General features: G+C 36.9%; 1 protein-coding gene across 3 annotated transcripts in view; it reads right to left on the bottom strand.

Moving 5' to 3' along the window:
• RAD18 (RAD18 E3 ubiquitin protein ligase) overlaps window positions 1-16,803 on the bottom strand; it is a 100,712-nt gene that overhangs the window by 54,334 nt on the left and 29,575 nt on the right. For all 3 annotated transcript variants that reach the window (XM_081821753.1, XM_081821749.1, XM_006736570.3), the window contains exons 5-7: window positions 8,256-8,590; window positions 5,684-5,783; window positions 2,409-2,593 (exon numbers count right to left, since the gene is read on the bottom strand). In XM_081821753.1, coding sequence (XP_081677879.1) covers window positions 2,409-2,593; window positions 5,684-5,783; window positions 8,256-8,590 — 620 coding nt within the window. The remainder of the gene's footprint in view (window positions 1-2,408; window positions 2,594-5,683; window positions 5,784-8,255; window positions 8,591-16,803) is intronic.

The raw sequence follows: 16,803 nt of genomic DNA on the forward strand, positions 1-16,803 counted from the left end.
AGACCCTCTCTCCCTCTCCCTCTGCCCCTCCCCACTGCACTCTCCCTCTCTCTCTCTCAAATAAATAAACCTTTAAAAAATAAAAATAAAAGGATAATTATACATCAATTTTAAAATGTACACATAAAAAGTGAGTAAATAACAAGTTGCTAGGTACAAGATATGTATAAAAATTAGTTATATTTTTACATACCAATGACAAAAAAATAAAAATTGACAATTTAAAATAAGACACCACTTACAACTGCATCAAAAACATCAAATACCTATGAATAAGTCTTTAAAAAAAAACCCTTCATACTGAAGACTATAAAACATTACTGACAGAAATGAAAAACTAAAGGGATAAACCAAATTCATGAACTGAAACACTCAAATAGTGTACAGATACCAACTTTCCCCAAATTGATCTACAGATTCAACATAGTTCCAATCAAAATCCAAGCAGATTTTAGTTTCTTGATGAAATTTTATAGGCTTATTCTAAAATTTACATGGAAATGCAAAGGGCCTAGAAAAGCCAAGGCAATCTCAAAAAAACAAAACTAGAGGAACCACATTGCCAGGCAGCAAGATCTATTCAAAATTACTCATGAAGGGGGCACCTGGGTGGCTCAGTCGTTAAGCATCTGCCTTCGGCTCAGGTCATGATCCCAGGGTCCTGGGATCAAGCCCCGCATAGGCCTCCCTGCTCAGCGGAAAGTCTGCTTCTCCCCCTCCCGCTCCCCCTGCTTGTGTTCCCTCTCACATTGTCTCACTCTCTGTCAAATAAATAAATAAAATCTTTAAAAAAAAAAAATTACTCATAAAGTAATTTAGACAACGCACTACTGACAGAAGGCTAAATGTGACTTAATGGAACAAAACAACGTCCAAGACCCACACATACACAGTTACCTGATTCTCAGTTAAGATGTACTGACAATTCAGCAGGGAAAGGATGGTTTTTCAATAAATGGTTCTGCATTGATTGCCTATCCATATGGAAAAACAGGAGAATCTTGCCCTTACCTCACAACATATGCTAAAATAGATTCCAGATAAATTATAGGTCAAAATGTAAAAGCAAAAATAAAACTTTTAGAAGAAAAGAAAATCCTCCTAATTTTGTAGTAGGCAAGGACATAAAAAGCACTAACCAAAGGAAAAATGCAGAAGATTAAATAGTACAATTAAGAACTTGTATTCTTGAATGATATCTGATTTAAGAGAGTGAAAAGGTGAGTGAAAGAAGAGATTAGATACACATATATGCAGCAAGATCTGTATACAGAAAATTTCATGCACTCCCTCAAATACATAAGAAAAAAAAGGGATACACAGCATAAAAAAAATTGGTCGTAACACTTAAAAAGGTATTTCACCAAAAAGGATATCCAGATGGTCAATAAGCATATAAAAATGTGCTAAACATGGGGCGCCTGGGTGGCTCAACTGGTTAAGCATCTGCCTTTGGCTCAGGTCATGATCTCAGGGTCCTGGGATCAAGTCCCGAGTTGAGGGGTCCTTGCTCAGTGGGGAGCCTGCTTCTCCCTTTGCCTCTGCCTCTCCCCCACCCCACCCCCACTTGTTCATTTGTTCTTTCTCTCTCTCAGATAAATAAATAAAAATCTTTTTTAAAAGATGTGCACTTTTCATTTATTCCTTTCAAAACACTATGCAGTATGCAGTATTATAACCCTTATTTTATGGATGAGAAAACTGAGATAATAAGTAACTTGCCCACAGTCTTCTGGTCATAAAGCTGCAGAACTGGGATTATAACCCTGGCTCTCTAGATCAACTCTTCATCCCACACTATCTCTGGAAAGATATACGAAAGAAACCGGAGGCAGTGGTTGCCTCTGAGAAGGGAATAGTGACTAAGAGACCGGCTGCGGGAAAGGCTTATCAGAGAATACTCTAGGTACCTTTTTTTTTTTTTTTTGCGGACTCCCTGAAGATTGTTTTTAAATTTTATTTTATTATGTTAATCACCATACATTACATCATTAGTTTTTCATGTAGTGTTCCATGATTCATTGTTTGCATATAACACCCAGTGCTCCATTCAATACGTGCCCTCTTTAATACCCATCACCAGGCTAACCCATCCCCCCACCCTCCTCCCCTCTAGAACCCTCAATTTGTTTCTCAGAGTTCATAGTCTCTCATGGTTCATCTCCCGCTCTGATTTCCCCCTCTTCATTTTTCCCCTCCTACTATCTTCTTTTTTTTTTTTAACATATAATGTATTATTTGTTTCAGAGGTACAGGTCTGTGATTCATCAGTCTAGGTACCTTTTGAAGGAATTCTCATCTATTATCAAAATTATATTTATTAAAATTTTTTTCTATGACTTATCATCTCTGAGCTACACAAAATTGCTTTAACCAGAAAACAAGAATTAATTGCTTTATTAGTTTACCTGATTTAGGATGCAAAGCATCGCACTGGGCATTGTACATGTGTACAAATTCTTGGTGCCTTTTAATGAGCTGTTGTTTATTTCCTTGAATAGATAATCCATGCTGTTTTAGCTTTTTCTTTAAATCACGATCTGAGAGCAAGTTATATACAGTTTTGGGCAGAGGCTTCCTTTTGTGAACAGAACTAAAAAGGGGGAAAAAAGAGATTACTTAGAGTTATTGTGCATTATCAAATGCTCTTCACATAAAACAGTTAATTTGCCTTCTGATGCAGTACCAGTGTGACTGGGAAAATAGTGGAACCATTAATATAAAATGGGAAAGAGAAGAATTAAATTTGCAAATAAGGTTGACAATGTTGGACATGAAGCATCTGAGGTGCCTACGGCACATTCAGCTACCAGGGTCTAGGTGGCAGCCAACCTTAGAGAAATATAGGTCTCAGAAAGAGGTCAGGCCTAAAGATGCAGACCCGGGACGCCCATGGAAATGTGCACTAAATGCTGTAAGAACCTCACTTCAGAATCACACTTACATCGACTTCCTCAATTCTCCACTGCTTTAAAGCATGTTGTCCTAAAATGTGCCCATGGTTTCCATGCAAAATATCTGCAAAAAACCATTACCTCGGATGATCAGAGTACAAACACTATTGAGATTAGACTACAAATTTAAGAATATATCTGCTTTAGAAAAAGTGCTGATCCACAGGCAAAACTGCCCCCTCAAAGTGGAGGCAAACATTGTACAAAAGTTCTAGATTAAATAAAAGATGTGTTGGGATGGTTAGCTTTACCCAATTATTTACTGCCAATGAAAAAAGAATTCTGAAAGTTGACAGGTAGATAATATTCTTATGGCATCATCTTCAAAGAACACGATTGAAAACAATAGCAAGAAATACAAGAGGGTTTTATTCCCTTCAACTTCAATTAATTATATTAACAAATATATAAGGATTACAAGTGTATTAGCAAAACCACCACCTGGCTCTTCATTCTATTTATATAATTAATACACTGACAAGCACTAAGCTACAATTTAATACAGCAGAGTCCTATTAACTGACTTTTTTCTGCTCCCTCCAAAAAAACCAGTTAATAAACATTACTTCTTAAAATGGAACAAAAGTCAAGCTACCTAAGGGTATCAATGACTTGAGATAATTTTATAAACAGGAACTCCTTAGTGAGCTTTAATCTATTTAATCTGATTATAACCTGGCTCTCTCAGTACGTTACTTGGCTCAACACCATGGCAATTAGGTGCTTAATAAATATGCATTCAAAGTAGTCATTACAATTCCAATATTTCAAAATTAAAATACCAAAGTTTCCAGTAAAAATTAATAAGCACTTGAAAGTAAACGGTTTATCAAAAAAAACCCCATGATTTTACAAAGGACTTGTATATAACTAGTTTGCCTTCAAGGCCATGCTACCCAAACTGGAGTGAATCTTGGAATCACCAAGAGAGTTTATTAAATTGCAGATTCTTGGTCACGTCTCCATAACACCCCCCAATTCTGATTACGTTCTGAAGTGGAGACCTAAAATCTATGTTAACAAGCTTCCATAGGGTAAATCTGATGTAAACGGCCCAAAGACTATACTGAGAGAAATAGTACAGTTGAATATATGTAGACTGAAAACAACCAAACATTTTTCTATTAATCAACAGTACCATTCCCTGACTAAATTATTTCTTTTATGCTTTATCAATAATGTCTAAAAGCCAGAGATAACTATTTAACTATAGAAGGACCTACAAACTCAAGAGATTACATTTTTCTGAAAACTACCCAGTGGGCTCTACAAAACAGGTAAGATTACAGCTAAATAAAATCACAGTGGGTAGCAAGAGCTGAAACATTTTGTACGAGTTTATACAAGCACACTGTGAGGGATAGTTCATTAAGCCTGTATCTGAAACATTTATTTTATCAAGTACAGACAATTAAACTGATGACTGTGAAATTCGAATGGGAAACTGTACTGTTCACTGGCATTTACGATGAAAAGCACCCGCAGATATCAACAATTTCTATCCAGAATTTTAAAATATGAAGCCTGATAGATGATTCCCAAAACATGAAGATAACACTGATCCTTCTTCCATGATTTAGTGAAAATGAGTAATGCATTTAAGGGTCCTCAGAATCTGAAGACATCAAAAGGAAAAATATTCTTTGAATCAACTCTGATACGATTCTACATAGGGGGTTAAGGGTTATCACCCCTAATAAGGAAATGGCCTGTCAGGGTGTTGTAGATAAAATGTTCTAAATGCCACAGTATCTTTTATTTGACCAGACAGACCCCAGGACCAGGATGTAACTTAAGAGAAATGCAGCTCAATGTTCCCCTAAACATATCTTTACAAATTAGTTTTTTAAGATGTAAATTATGAGGACAGAAAGGTTTTGGGGTCAAGGGGTGCCTGAGTGCCTCAGTTGGTTAAGCGTCTACCTTTGGCTCAGGTCATGATCTCAGGGTCCTGGGATGGAGCCCCACAGCGGGCTCCCTGCTCAGTAGGGAGTCTGCTCCCTCTGCCCCTCCCCCTGCTCATACTCTCTCTAATAAATAAATGAAATCTTGGGGAAAAAAAAAAGATTTTGGGGTCAAATAATGTAGTAATTACTGGATTAAATAAAATCCAACAATTACCTTTGATGTAGGACTTCTCAGATCCTTCAATACACTCACTGGTATAGTGAATCTTTCCCTAAGAGAGATATGATATGCAGTGCTTCTAAACTGCAAGCCAGAGCAAATGGCAGGACTACAGTATTCCAAGGAGCAGGGTTTGGAACCACTATTGGAACTTGAACTTAATTATGTATGGATGAGTATGTTCTTGGATAAACTGACAGAACTAAATGTATTAGAAGAACTATGAAAGATGCATCTAGAAAAAGAGCAGTCCAAGCAAGAGTATCAGTGTTGACTTCTTACTATTCAAGGAGAACATGCTCAGCCTTTACACTTGAAACTCATTCCTCAGGAAGAAACATTTCTTTTTTTTTTTAAGTGGGCTCCATGCCCAATGTGGGGCCTGAACTCAGGACCCTGAGATTGAGAGTCACATGCTCTCCTGACCAAGCCAGCCAGGCGCCCCAGGGAGAAACATTTCTAAGGAGAAATGCAGGTCACCAGATTCTCATGGTTTATGGGAAATAACGCTCAGGATGAAGGAGACAGAATGGAAGAGGTGGCAAATAGTACAAGAAGTACCTTGTTAAAGTAGCTCAATGGTTATGCTTTAACTTTCTTACCTTCTGAGGCTTTCCTTCTTCTCCTCACGTGTTAAACAGCTGTCTAAGTGCTTATTAATGTGATTTTCTGGAATATTAACCCCGCAAACAGGACAATCCACTGTATTTTTTTAAAAAGAGAAAGAGAGACTTTATTATTTACAGAAAGGGCAAAAATAATGTATAACCTGTCATCTTTTAGCAATTAATATAAAAAAAAAAAACAATCCCAACCTTAACATGCACTTAGAAAAGCAGAAGAGAAAAAGAATGACACCTCAAGGCAACAGGATTGGGAGAGACTATTCACTGAGTAATGGCTAAATTGTGGTAAGTCACATAATTAGAATCTGCAGCCTACAGGAAGAGATTGCAAAGAAGTCTGGGGATTCATTTATTAGAAAATGCTTTGGTTAAGTCTTTTCTACAGAGGTGTGACCAGCCTATAGAACTAATCTTAAGTTTTCTGGTCCAGGAGTCATTCATATGTAGCACTGTAGCAATCGTAACAACATGAATAAGATACACCTGGCTGGGGATGAGAGAGTATGCAAAGCTAAACTGAAGCATTTGTTGGTTTGGGCCAACTACTGTTCAAATCAGCAATGGTTACAAATTCGATAATTTAGCTCTCATTTGTAATTACAAATGTAGTGTTGCCATTAGGAAACACAATCATTCTCAAACTGTTTGACGAAGTTGCAGAGAACTGTGGAAGAATCTTGGGGCCCAGAGGCCACCATGATAAAGGCTGGGATGAAGCAGGAGGTCAGGGTCTCCATCTCTACTTCAAGGGAGCAAGGCCAATTTTATCTATTTTATGTTTTACAGTTCATGGTAAGATTTCATTTGAAAAAAACTGGTCTGTTAGGGGGAAAAAATTAACTATCAAGCTAAAAACACTACAACAACTGTCAATTGATAGACTGACAAAAGGTAGGGTAGGAAATGCAAGATCCACATATCCTTAAAAATTTTATTTTTTTTAAGATTTTATTTATTTATTTATTTGAGAGAGAGAGATAGCAAGAGAGCGAGCACATGAGCAGGGGCAGAGGGAGAAGCAGATTCCTTGCTAGCAGGGAGCCTGATGCAGGGCTCAATCTCAGGACCCCAAGCCCCTCCTTACAAAATTTAAACCCTTGAGTATTAATACGCTAACTTCAATCTAAGTTTAATAACCACTAATTGCGGGGCGCCTGTGTGGCTCAGTTGGCTGAGCATCTGCCTTCGGCTCAGGTCATGATCTCAGGGTCCTGGAATCAAGCCTGTGTCATCAGGCTCCGTGCTCAGCAAGGAGTCTGCTTCTCCCTCTCCCTCTGCCCCTCCCAACTGTTCATACTCTCTTGTGCATGCTCTCTCTCTCCCTCTCCCTCAGATAAATAAATAAAATCTTTAAAAAAAACTAAAATGAATAACCACTAATTGCCCTGCACTGTGTATGATGTGGGCATACCAAAGATGTCTAAGACATAGTTTCTGCCTAAAAGGTGATCTGAACTTCACGGGTAAGAGGAAACATGGAAACAATAGGTTAAACAAGCTGATCGAGTCATCAAAAAAGCAAACTATACACAAAATAGTCCAGAAAACAAGTGCCGTAACACTTTCATGATGTGAGATGTCAATATTGTCTAACATAACCAAAGAATGGTTAGGATCTGGATAGAATCTAGAAAGATAAAACAGGGGTCAGCAAATTTTTTTTTTTTTTTTAAGAGAGCAAGAGCGTGCAGGTGAGTGAGCATGGTTGGGTGGGGATCTCAAGCAGGCTCCCTGCTGAGTACAGAGCCCAATGCAGGGCTCGATCTCACAACCGATATCATGACCTGAGCCAAAATCAAGACTTGGACGCTTAACCGACTGAACCACCCAGGCGCCCTAGCAAACCTTTTTAGTTAAGGGCCAGTTAGTAGAGATTTTAGGCTCTGCAGGCTAGATGGTCTGTGTTACAACTACTAATCACTGCCATGGAGCATGAAAGCATTCATAAACAATATGTCAACAAATGGGTGTGGCTATTTTCCAGTGAACCTTTACTTACAAAAATAAAGTGTCAAGCCAAACTTGGCCTGCAGCTTGTAGTTTTTCCAATCTCTGGGTGTATTCAAGGAATAATGGAAAGATCAGTTTGGCTAGCGCAGAAGGATTTTTGAGATGGAGGTCAGACATCTAGGGGAGGGGTCAAATTGTCTATGGCTATAAATGCCAGTCAGAACAGCTTGGAAGTGTTCAAAAAGGGGTATAAGAAGATAAAATGAGCTCGTTAAGATTAAACTGGAACTGATATGAAAGATGAGGAGGGAAATTAAAAGCTGAAAAATAAAAAGCTACTGCCATAGTTAAAATATGAGCTAACTAAAATTGTTCCATTTTTCCAGCAATCAGCCTGAATTCCTATTCTGTGAGAGAGAAAGAGTATAAAAATATCTTGCAGCATTGCCTACATCAATTTCTGAGACTGTTATAATGTAAAATTTGGTTTGTCCTTTCCCATTCCATCCCCCTAAAGATGCTTATTTATACTCAGGTCATATGGGATGAAAAGATTTCCATTAAGTAAGAAAATACATATATGAAAATAATTTCCTACCTTTGGTAACCTGTTTCAAAGTTGATGTAGAGGGTGTCTCAGGAACATGAGCATCTAAGGAACACGGAGCTGCCTTTTCTATAGGTGTCTCTTTGGTCTTTGAAGAAGTGCTCACCTCTTTCTGAGGGGTGCATTTACTCTCATTCTCTTTTATCAACAACTCTGATGTGGAACTACCAGTTTCTCTGATCAAGAAATTCTCCATTAACCTGCTTCCTTGCTTTAAAGAACGTCTGAAGGCTACAGGAGTGTGTACTTTGGAAGCAAGGTTCTTTGAAGAGGAAGAAGCAGGAGATATGGGTGGTGACTCTAAGGCAAACTGCAACAGATGATTCCTTGAAGCACAAAAAATACAATGGATAACGAAGATGTCAAGTTATATACAATAAGTTAACTGACATAAGCTGTTTACCCAATTAACACTTGCTTCTGTGAAATACAGAACTTACTCCATAATGGCAACCAAACCAGTATTTCTTCAAAGCAATAAATCTGACTTAAAAAGCAGTTAATCTTTTATAAAGGAAAATGGAGATACTTCAGAATCTGGCCATGAAGAATACCTGGTATAAGACTTACTCTCCAACCATACGTAACTTTAAAATTGAACAAAACACACAAAACAAATGTTTATAGCATGGACTATAATCAATACAAGGCTCCAGTCACTGAAAGAAAAGAGAAACATGAGGTGATCCAACATTCCCCCAAGAACTTCCCCTGGAAGCATCTTCTCGGAATTAGGTATTGAAATGAAGTCCAAATAGAGACCAGAGGGAAGAGAGATCAGAGTCCTGGGCAAAGATGGCTAGGATTACCCCCAAAGAAAGAGAACCCCAAAAATCTGCACAGAAATTCTCATCCACTCCTGATCACCTCCAGGGCTTCAAAAGTCTGAGAGAGAACAAGAGAACCTCGTAGGAAGCACATGCTGAGAAGCTGAGAAAAGTTGAAAAGTTGTTGGAGTTTGAGCCCAGCCAAATTGGAAAGATCTTGGAAAAAATCCCAGACATTCAGTTGAAACCCCACAAAGGCCACACCTTAGGAAAAATGACCATACTCTGGAAATATAAAACATTAATAGACCAAACCCAACAAAACACTAAATAAGGCCCTAACAGAATAAAAGTGAAGAGCTGGTGGGACACCAGCTCAATCAGTTAACCATCTGACTCTCGATTTCAGCTCAGGTCTTGATCTCAGCATAGTGAGTTAAAGCCTCACATTGGGCTCCACACCAGGCATGGAGCCTACTTAAAAAAAAAAGTGAAGAGCTGGTAATTTAGCCACCCGTCAGAACAGAATCCAACATCTTTCAAAGGAAGATAATTCACAGCCTCCATAACATTTCATCAAAACACATTTTAAAATGACTAGATATGCAAAGAAACAAGAAATTAGCCACTAATCAAAAGATCAAATAGTCATTGGAAGTAGATCCAGAGGTGATCCAAACAGTGGCATTAGAAGGACTTCAAGATAACTACAATGAATATTTAAAAAAAAAGATGAAAAAAAAAATGAATAAAAAGATAGTGTACTGTTAGGGGGAATTAAAATCCATCCCAAAAAGGATAAACAAAGAAAATAAAACCTAGGCATATACTAACCAAACTGCTAAAAAATAAAAGAGAGAAAATCTCGTACACAACCAGAAAAAAAATAAGACATGCGACCTCTAAGGCACAGTGTCTCAACCTCGGCACTACTGACACTTTGAATCAGAGCCTTTTTTGCTGTGAATTGTGCACTGTAGGAATGTCAGTAGCATACACCCCACCCTGGGTTGAGACAACCAAAACATATCCAAACATTACCAAATGTCCCCTGGGGTAGGGGTAAAAGGAAGGTAAAATCACTCCCAGCTGAGAACCACTGCTCTAAGAAACAATAAAAACATTACTGACTACTCAACAAAAACAATGAAAGCAAGAAGATAATAGAATGACATCAGGACATCTTTAAAAAGCAAAACTACCAAGAGTTCTATTTCCGCTGAAAACAGTGTTCTAGGGCGCCTGGGTGGCTCAGTTGGTTAAGCGTCTGCCTTTGGCTCAGGTCATGATCACAGGGTCCTGGGATCAAGTCCCACACCAGACTCCGCTCTACAGGGAGCCTGCTTCTCCCTCTGCCTCTGCCTCTCTCTCTCTGTCTCTCATGAATAAATAAGTAAAAATCTTTAAAAAAAAAGAAAATAGTACTCTAAAGTGAGAGCAAAATACATTCTCCAACTAAGAAAAGCTAAGAGAATTCCTCACTGGCAGACAAGAAATACTACAAGAAATGTTCTTCAACTTAAGGGGAACAATTCTAGAGGGAAGCACAAAAATGTCAGCAAGAATCAACAGCTCCAGAAACGGTAAATACGTGGGTAAAAACAAAACTACTGACTGTTTTCAACAACACTAACAATGTCTTGTTGAGATTTTTAACATACATGGAAGTAAAATACATACAAAAACATTGCAAAAAAAAAAAAGGGAGATTAAATGATATAAAAATACTGTAAGGTTCTTGCATTGTTCAGGACATAATAAAAGTACTAATTTATGGTACACTATCATTAAGATGTATTCTGTCATTTTTTTCAGTAAGGACTTAAAAGAGTGACACTAAGAGGTATAATGTAAAAACTAACAAAGGAAATAAAATAATAAAAATACTCAATATTGAAAAGAATGGGCAGGAATAAATAAATAATTTTTTTAAAAAAGGAACAAATGGAGAAAGAAAACAAAAAGCAACATGGCAAACTGTAATCACATTAAATGTAATGGATACATACTCCAAAAGACAAAGATGGTCAGACTGGATTAAAAAATAAGATACAAGGGCGCCTGGGTGGCTCAGTTGGTTAAGCGACCGCCTTCGGCTCAGGTCATGATCCTGGAGTCCCAGGATCGAGTCCCGCATCGGGCTCCCTGCTCGGCAGGGAGTCTGCTTCTCCCTCTGACCCTCCTCCCTCTCATGCTCTCTGTCTCTCATTCTCTCTCTCTCAAATAAATAAATAAAATCTTTGAAAAAATAAAAAAAGATACAAAAGATACAATTATATACTGTTTGAAAGAAAACACTTTAAATATAAAGACCCAGGAAGGTTAAAAATAAAAGGATGGGAAGAGATGTACCATGAATACTAATGAAAAGAAACCTGATATGGCAACATTAGTAACAGACAACATTAAGGCAAAAAGTATTATGAGACATAAAGAGGGACATCTCATTTTGACAAAATGGTCAATTTAATTCAAAGCCATAAAAATCATAAATTATATTCACTTAATAGCATAGCTTCAAAATGTATAAAGCAAAAACTGACAGACCTAAAAGGAGAAACAGCCCATTCACAATGCTGTTTGGTTTAAATAATAGTGTGTATAAATCCAAACACACCTTTCTAACTAACAAAACAGATAAAAATCAGTAAGAGTACAGAATATCTGAACCAACCCAATTAATCGAATTGATGTAATTAACAAAAAATATTACATCTGACAAATGCAGACTACACATTCTTTTCAAGTATACATGGCACATTTACCAGCATAGACCACATTCTAGGCCATAAAGTAAATCTCAACAAATTTACAAGGAATGAAATAATTCAGTGTATCTACTCTGACCACTGTGAATTCACATGACACTCAATAACAAAAAATAACTAGACAATCTCCAAACTTTAAGAGATGCACTTTAGTGTGTTAAGCACTACACTTCCAAATAACCCTTTAGATCAAAAACAATGCAAATTAGAAAATATTCTGAGTTGAATGACAACTTGGAGGTTTGCTAAAACAGTCCCTAGAAAACAATTTACAGCTTAATAGAAAAATTGAAAATCAACACTCTAAGCTTCCAACTTAAAACATTAGGTAATGAACAGCAAATTACAACAAAAGAAGGATGGAAATAATAACATATTAATGAAATAGAAAATAAGCATATGAGAGGAAATAAGCAAAGTCAAAAGTTGGTTTTTTGAAAAAAAATTAATGAAATTAATAAACCCCTACCAAGACTGAACAAGAAAAAAACAAGCGAAAATACAAACTACAAAAACAAAGAATTATAAGGAGGCATCATTACAAATCCAACAGAAATTAAAAGATAAGAGGATATTATGAAAATTTTATATCAATAAAATCAAAATTTTAAATGAAATGGACAAATTTCTTGAAAAAGACTACTCATCAAAATTGCCAAAGGAAGAAAGAGAAAATCTGAAGAGCAGTATTATCTATTAAAGAAACTGAGCTGTAATTAAAAACCTTCCTACAAAAAAAAAAAAAAAAATTCTTCCTACAAAGAGAACTCCAGGCCCAGATGGTTTTGCTGGTAAATTCTACCAAATATTTATGGAAGAAATAATAACAGTGTTACACAAAATCATTCAGAAAATAAAAAAAGAAGAATATTTCCCAACTCATATTAAAGCCAGCATAACCTTGATAACAAAATCTGACAAGCACATTGTAGGAAAATAAAATTATAGTCCAATAATATCTCAAATATAGACACAAAAATCAAAAATGAAATATTAACAAATAAAATCTGGAGAAAAATAAAAAGTACAATGCTTCATAACCAAGTGGGATTTATTCCAGGAACACAAAGTTGGTTTGCTATTTGAAAAATCAATGTAATTCACCACATTAGCAAAATAAAGGAGAAAAACTATACAATCATTACAATAAATGCAGAAAAAGCATTTGAAAAAATTCAATACCCATTCATAATAAAAACACTTTAGAAAACCAGGAACAGAAGGAAACTTTTTTTTTTTTTTTAAAGTAGGCTCCATGCCCATCATGGAGCCCAATACAGCGCTTGAACTCACAACCTTGAGATCAAACCCTGAGAAGAGATCAAGAGTCAGATGCTTAACTGACTGAGCCACTCAGGCCCCCCAAAAGGAAACCTTCTTAACCTGATAAAAGATACCATCAAAATAACTGTGCTAGGGGCGCCTGGGTGGCTCAGTCGTTAAGCGTCTGCCTTCAGCTCAGGTCATGATCCCAGGGTCCTGAGATCGAGCCCCGCATAGGGCTCCCTGCTCTGCAGGAAGCCTGCTTCTCCCTCTCCCACTCCCCCTGCTGGTGTTCCCTCTCTCACTGTGTCTCTCTCTGTCAAATAAATAAATAAAATCTTAAAAAAAAAAAAAAAGAAAAGAAAAGAAATGTCTGCTGAAGACTTTTAAAAAACCTGTGCTAATATTATAGTCACTAGTAAAACTTCGGACATCTCCCCTTAAGATTGAAAACAAGACAAGGATATGTCTACCACCACTATTTCTCTTCAAATTGTACTGGAGGCTCTAGCTTTTGTGGTAAGGGGGGAAAAAAAAAATATATATATATATATACACACACACACATAAATACACACACACACACACAATGGGAAAAAAAGAAAATTTTTTATTTGCAGGTGACACGATTATGTTCATAAAAAATCTGAAGACTCTACAAGCAACTAGAATAAGTGAATTTTTGCAAGACCCTGGACATAATATCAATTAACAAAAATTAATGCCTATATATTAGCAAACAGGAAATGAAATTTTAAAGGAAATACCACTTGAAATACCATCAAAAACATTAAATACCTAAGAATAAATTTAACAAAAATGTGTAAAATTTTTATCTTGAAAACTACCAAATTTGCTGAGGGCAATTTTAAAAAGGCCTAAGTAAAGAAATACCCTATGTACATGGACTAGAAAACTCAACAATGTCAACATGCCCATTTTCTCCACATTTATTTATAGATTCAATACAATGCCAATCAAAGGCAACTTTTGGGGGGGGGTGGAAATGATACATTCATTCTAACATTTACACGGAAATCAAAGGTCCCAGAATGAAAGTAGTCTTAAAGGAAACCAAAGTAGAGTACTCGTACTACAGATGTTAAGAACTTAATGGCACAGCTACTATATTAAAGACACTGTAGTATTAGCTGAAAGAGACACAAAGAGAATGTGTCCAGAATCAGCCCAACACATGTAGTCACTTGATTTACAACAAAGGAGCCACTGCAATTTAGTGAGTCTTCTTAGTAAATGGTGCTGAAGCAACCAAGTATCTGTCGAGAAAAAAAATGAATCCTGACTCTTAACCTCCATCATACATAAAAATTAACTTGAATAGGTTCACAGGTCTAAGTGTAAAACTAAAATTATAACAATTCTAGGAAAGAAACTTAGGAAAAATCTTTATGACCTGAGGTAGGCAAAAATTTTTTTAGGCAAGTTTTTTTAAAAAGTAGTAATCATAAAAAAGAGAGAGATAAAACAGACTTCATCAAAATTAAACTGTCTGTTCATCAAAAGATACCTCTAGAAAATAAAAAGGCAAGCCAGAGACAGGAAGAAAAAAAATATATATATATGACCAAAATACATAAAGAACTGCAAATTAGTAAGAAAAAAACAAACAATACTATTTCTAAAAATTGGGTAGAAATTGAACAGATACTTCACCAAAGATATAAGAGTCCATAAGTACATGAAAAGGTACACTAGTCATCAGAAAGTGCAAATTAAAACCAAATAAGTTACCATTTCACACCCAATAAAATGCTTACAACTAAAAGGATTAATGATACCCAGTACTAACCAGGATGTAGAGCAACTGAAATTCTCATACACTGCTGGTGGGGGTGGTCCAACCCACCTGGAAAACTGGCAATTTCTTATGAAGTTCAATATACACCCAGCATATAAGCCAGCAATTCCATTCATAAACATGTACCCAAAAGAAATGAAAACAGATGCCTGCACAAACACTGCACACAAATGTTCACGGCAACCTTTACCACACTAGCCACAAACTGGAAATAATCCAAATTCATCAATAGATGAATAGATAAGCAAATTTTTTATATTCATACAACAGATACTACTCAGGAAAAAAGAATGCTTACTGATATAAGCAACAACAGACAAAAACAGAAAGAGTATGTGAAGCAAAAGAGTAAATGTATACTGTATGACTCCATTTAAATGCACCATAAGAACAACCTGTGATTAAAGAAGGCTGAATGACGACTGTCTATGGGGGTGGGGGAGGGAGTGACTAGAAGTAGAATAAGGCAGCTATGGTGATGGAAATGTTCTGTATCCTGACGGTAATGGTAATTACACAGATGTATGCATTAACCAAAATCCAATGACCAAATTCAAACCTACTGTATATATTTTGCTATATGTAAATTTTACCACAGTTAAAAGAATCAAGAAATAATAAAAGACAATAATAATTTCGAAAATCTCACTGACATACTAACCAGGAAAGCTAAAATTACAATGACTGGAAAGACTAAGTGTTGGTGAGGATATGGAGCAAATGGAACTCTTATACTTTGCTGGTAGTAGTGTACTGATTTTAATAATTTAAAAACTAGCTTTAAAGATATAACAAGTAGGGGCGCCTGGGTGGCTCAGATGGTTAAGCTCTGCCTGCGGCTCAGGTCATGATCCCGGGGTCCTGGGATCGAGCCCCACGTCGGGCTCCTGGCTCAGCAGGGAGACTGCTTCTCCCTCTGCCTCTCCCCCTGCTCATGCTCTCTCTCTCTCTGTATCTCTCTGTCTCAAATGAATAAATAAATTCTTTTAAAAAAAAAGACAAATAAGTGAATGCCTACTTTCTGATCTAGCAATTACACTTGTAGATATATGCCAAAAGATATATACAAGAATGTTCAAAGCAGCAGTCTCTGGAATAACAAAAATCAGAAACAATCCAAATGTCTCCCGTTATTTCCACCACATCTGCAGTTACTTCCCTCCACTGAAGTTTGAACCCTTCAAAGTCATCCATGAGGGTTGGAATCAACTTCTTCCAAACTAATGGCATCTACAATGGTGAATCCTTTCCAGAAGGTTTTCAAATGACTTCACCCAGATCCATCAGAGGAATCACTATCTATAGCAGCTATAACTTTATAAAACATATTTCTTAAATAATAAGACTTGAAAGTTGAAATCACTCCTTGATCCATGGGCTGCAGAATGGATGCTGTGTTAGCAGGCACAAAAACAACATTAATCTCATACATCTCCACTGGAGCTCTTGGGTGACCAGGTACATTGTCAATGAGCATAACCATGTTGTAAACAGATACATTGTCATCCAGGCTCTGTTGTTCCATTTATAGAGCACAGGCAGAGTAGATTTAGCGTAATTCTTCAGGGCCCTGGGATTATCTGCATGCTAAATGAGCACTGGCTTCAACCTCAAGTCACCAGCTACATTAGCCCCTAACAAGAGAGTCAGCCAATCCTCTGAAGCTTTGAAGCCAGGCATTGACTTCTCTCTAGCTATGAAAGTCCTAGATGGCCTCTTCTTCCACTAGAAGGCTGTTTTGTCTACAGTGAAAATCTGTTTAGTGCAGGCACCTTCATTAATGATCTCCACAAGATCTCCTGGATGACTTGCTGCAGTTTCTGTATCAGCACTTGCTGCTTCACCTTGTACTTTTATGTTTTGGAGACGGCTTCTTTCCTTCACCCTCATGAACCACCTCTGCTAGCTTCACACTTCTCTTC

Source organism: Leptonychotes weddellii, chromosome 1 (genome assembly GCF_054177405.1).
Source record: "Leptonychotes weddellii isolate Sample4059 chromosome 1, ASM5417740v2, whole genome shotgun sequence".
Classification (NCBI taxonomy): Eukaryota; Metazoa; Chordata; class Mammalia; order Carnivora; family Phocidae; genus Leptonychotes; species Leptonychotes weddellii.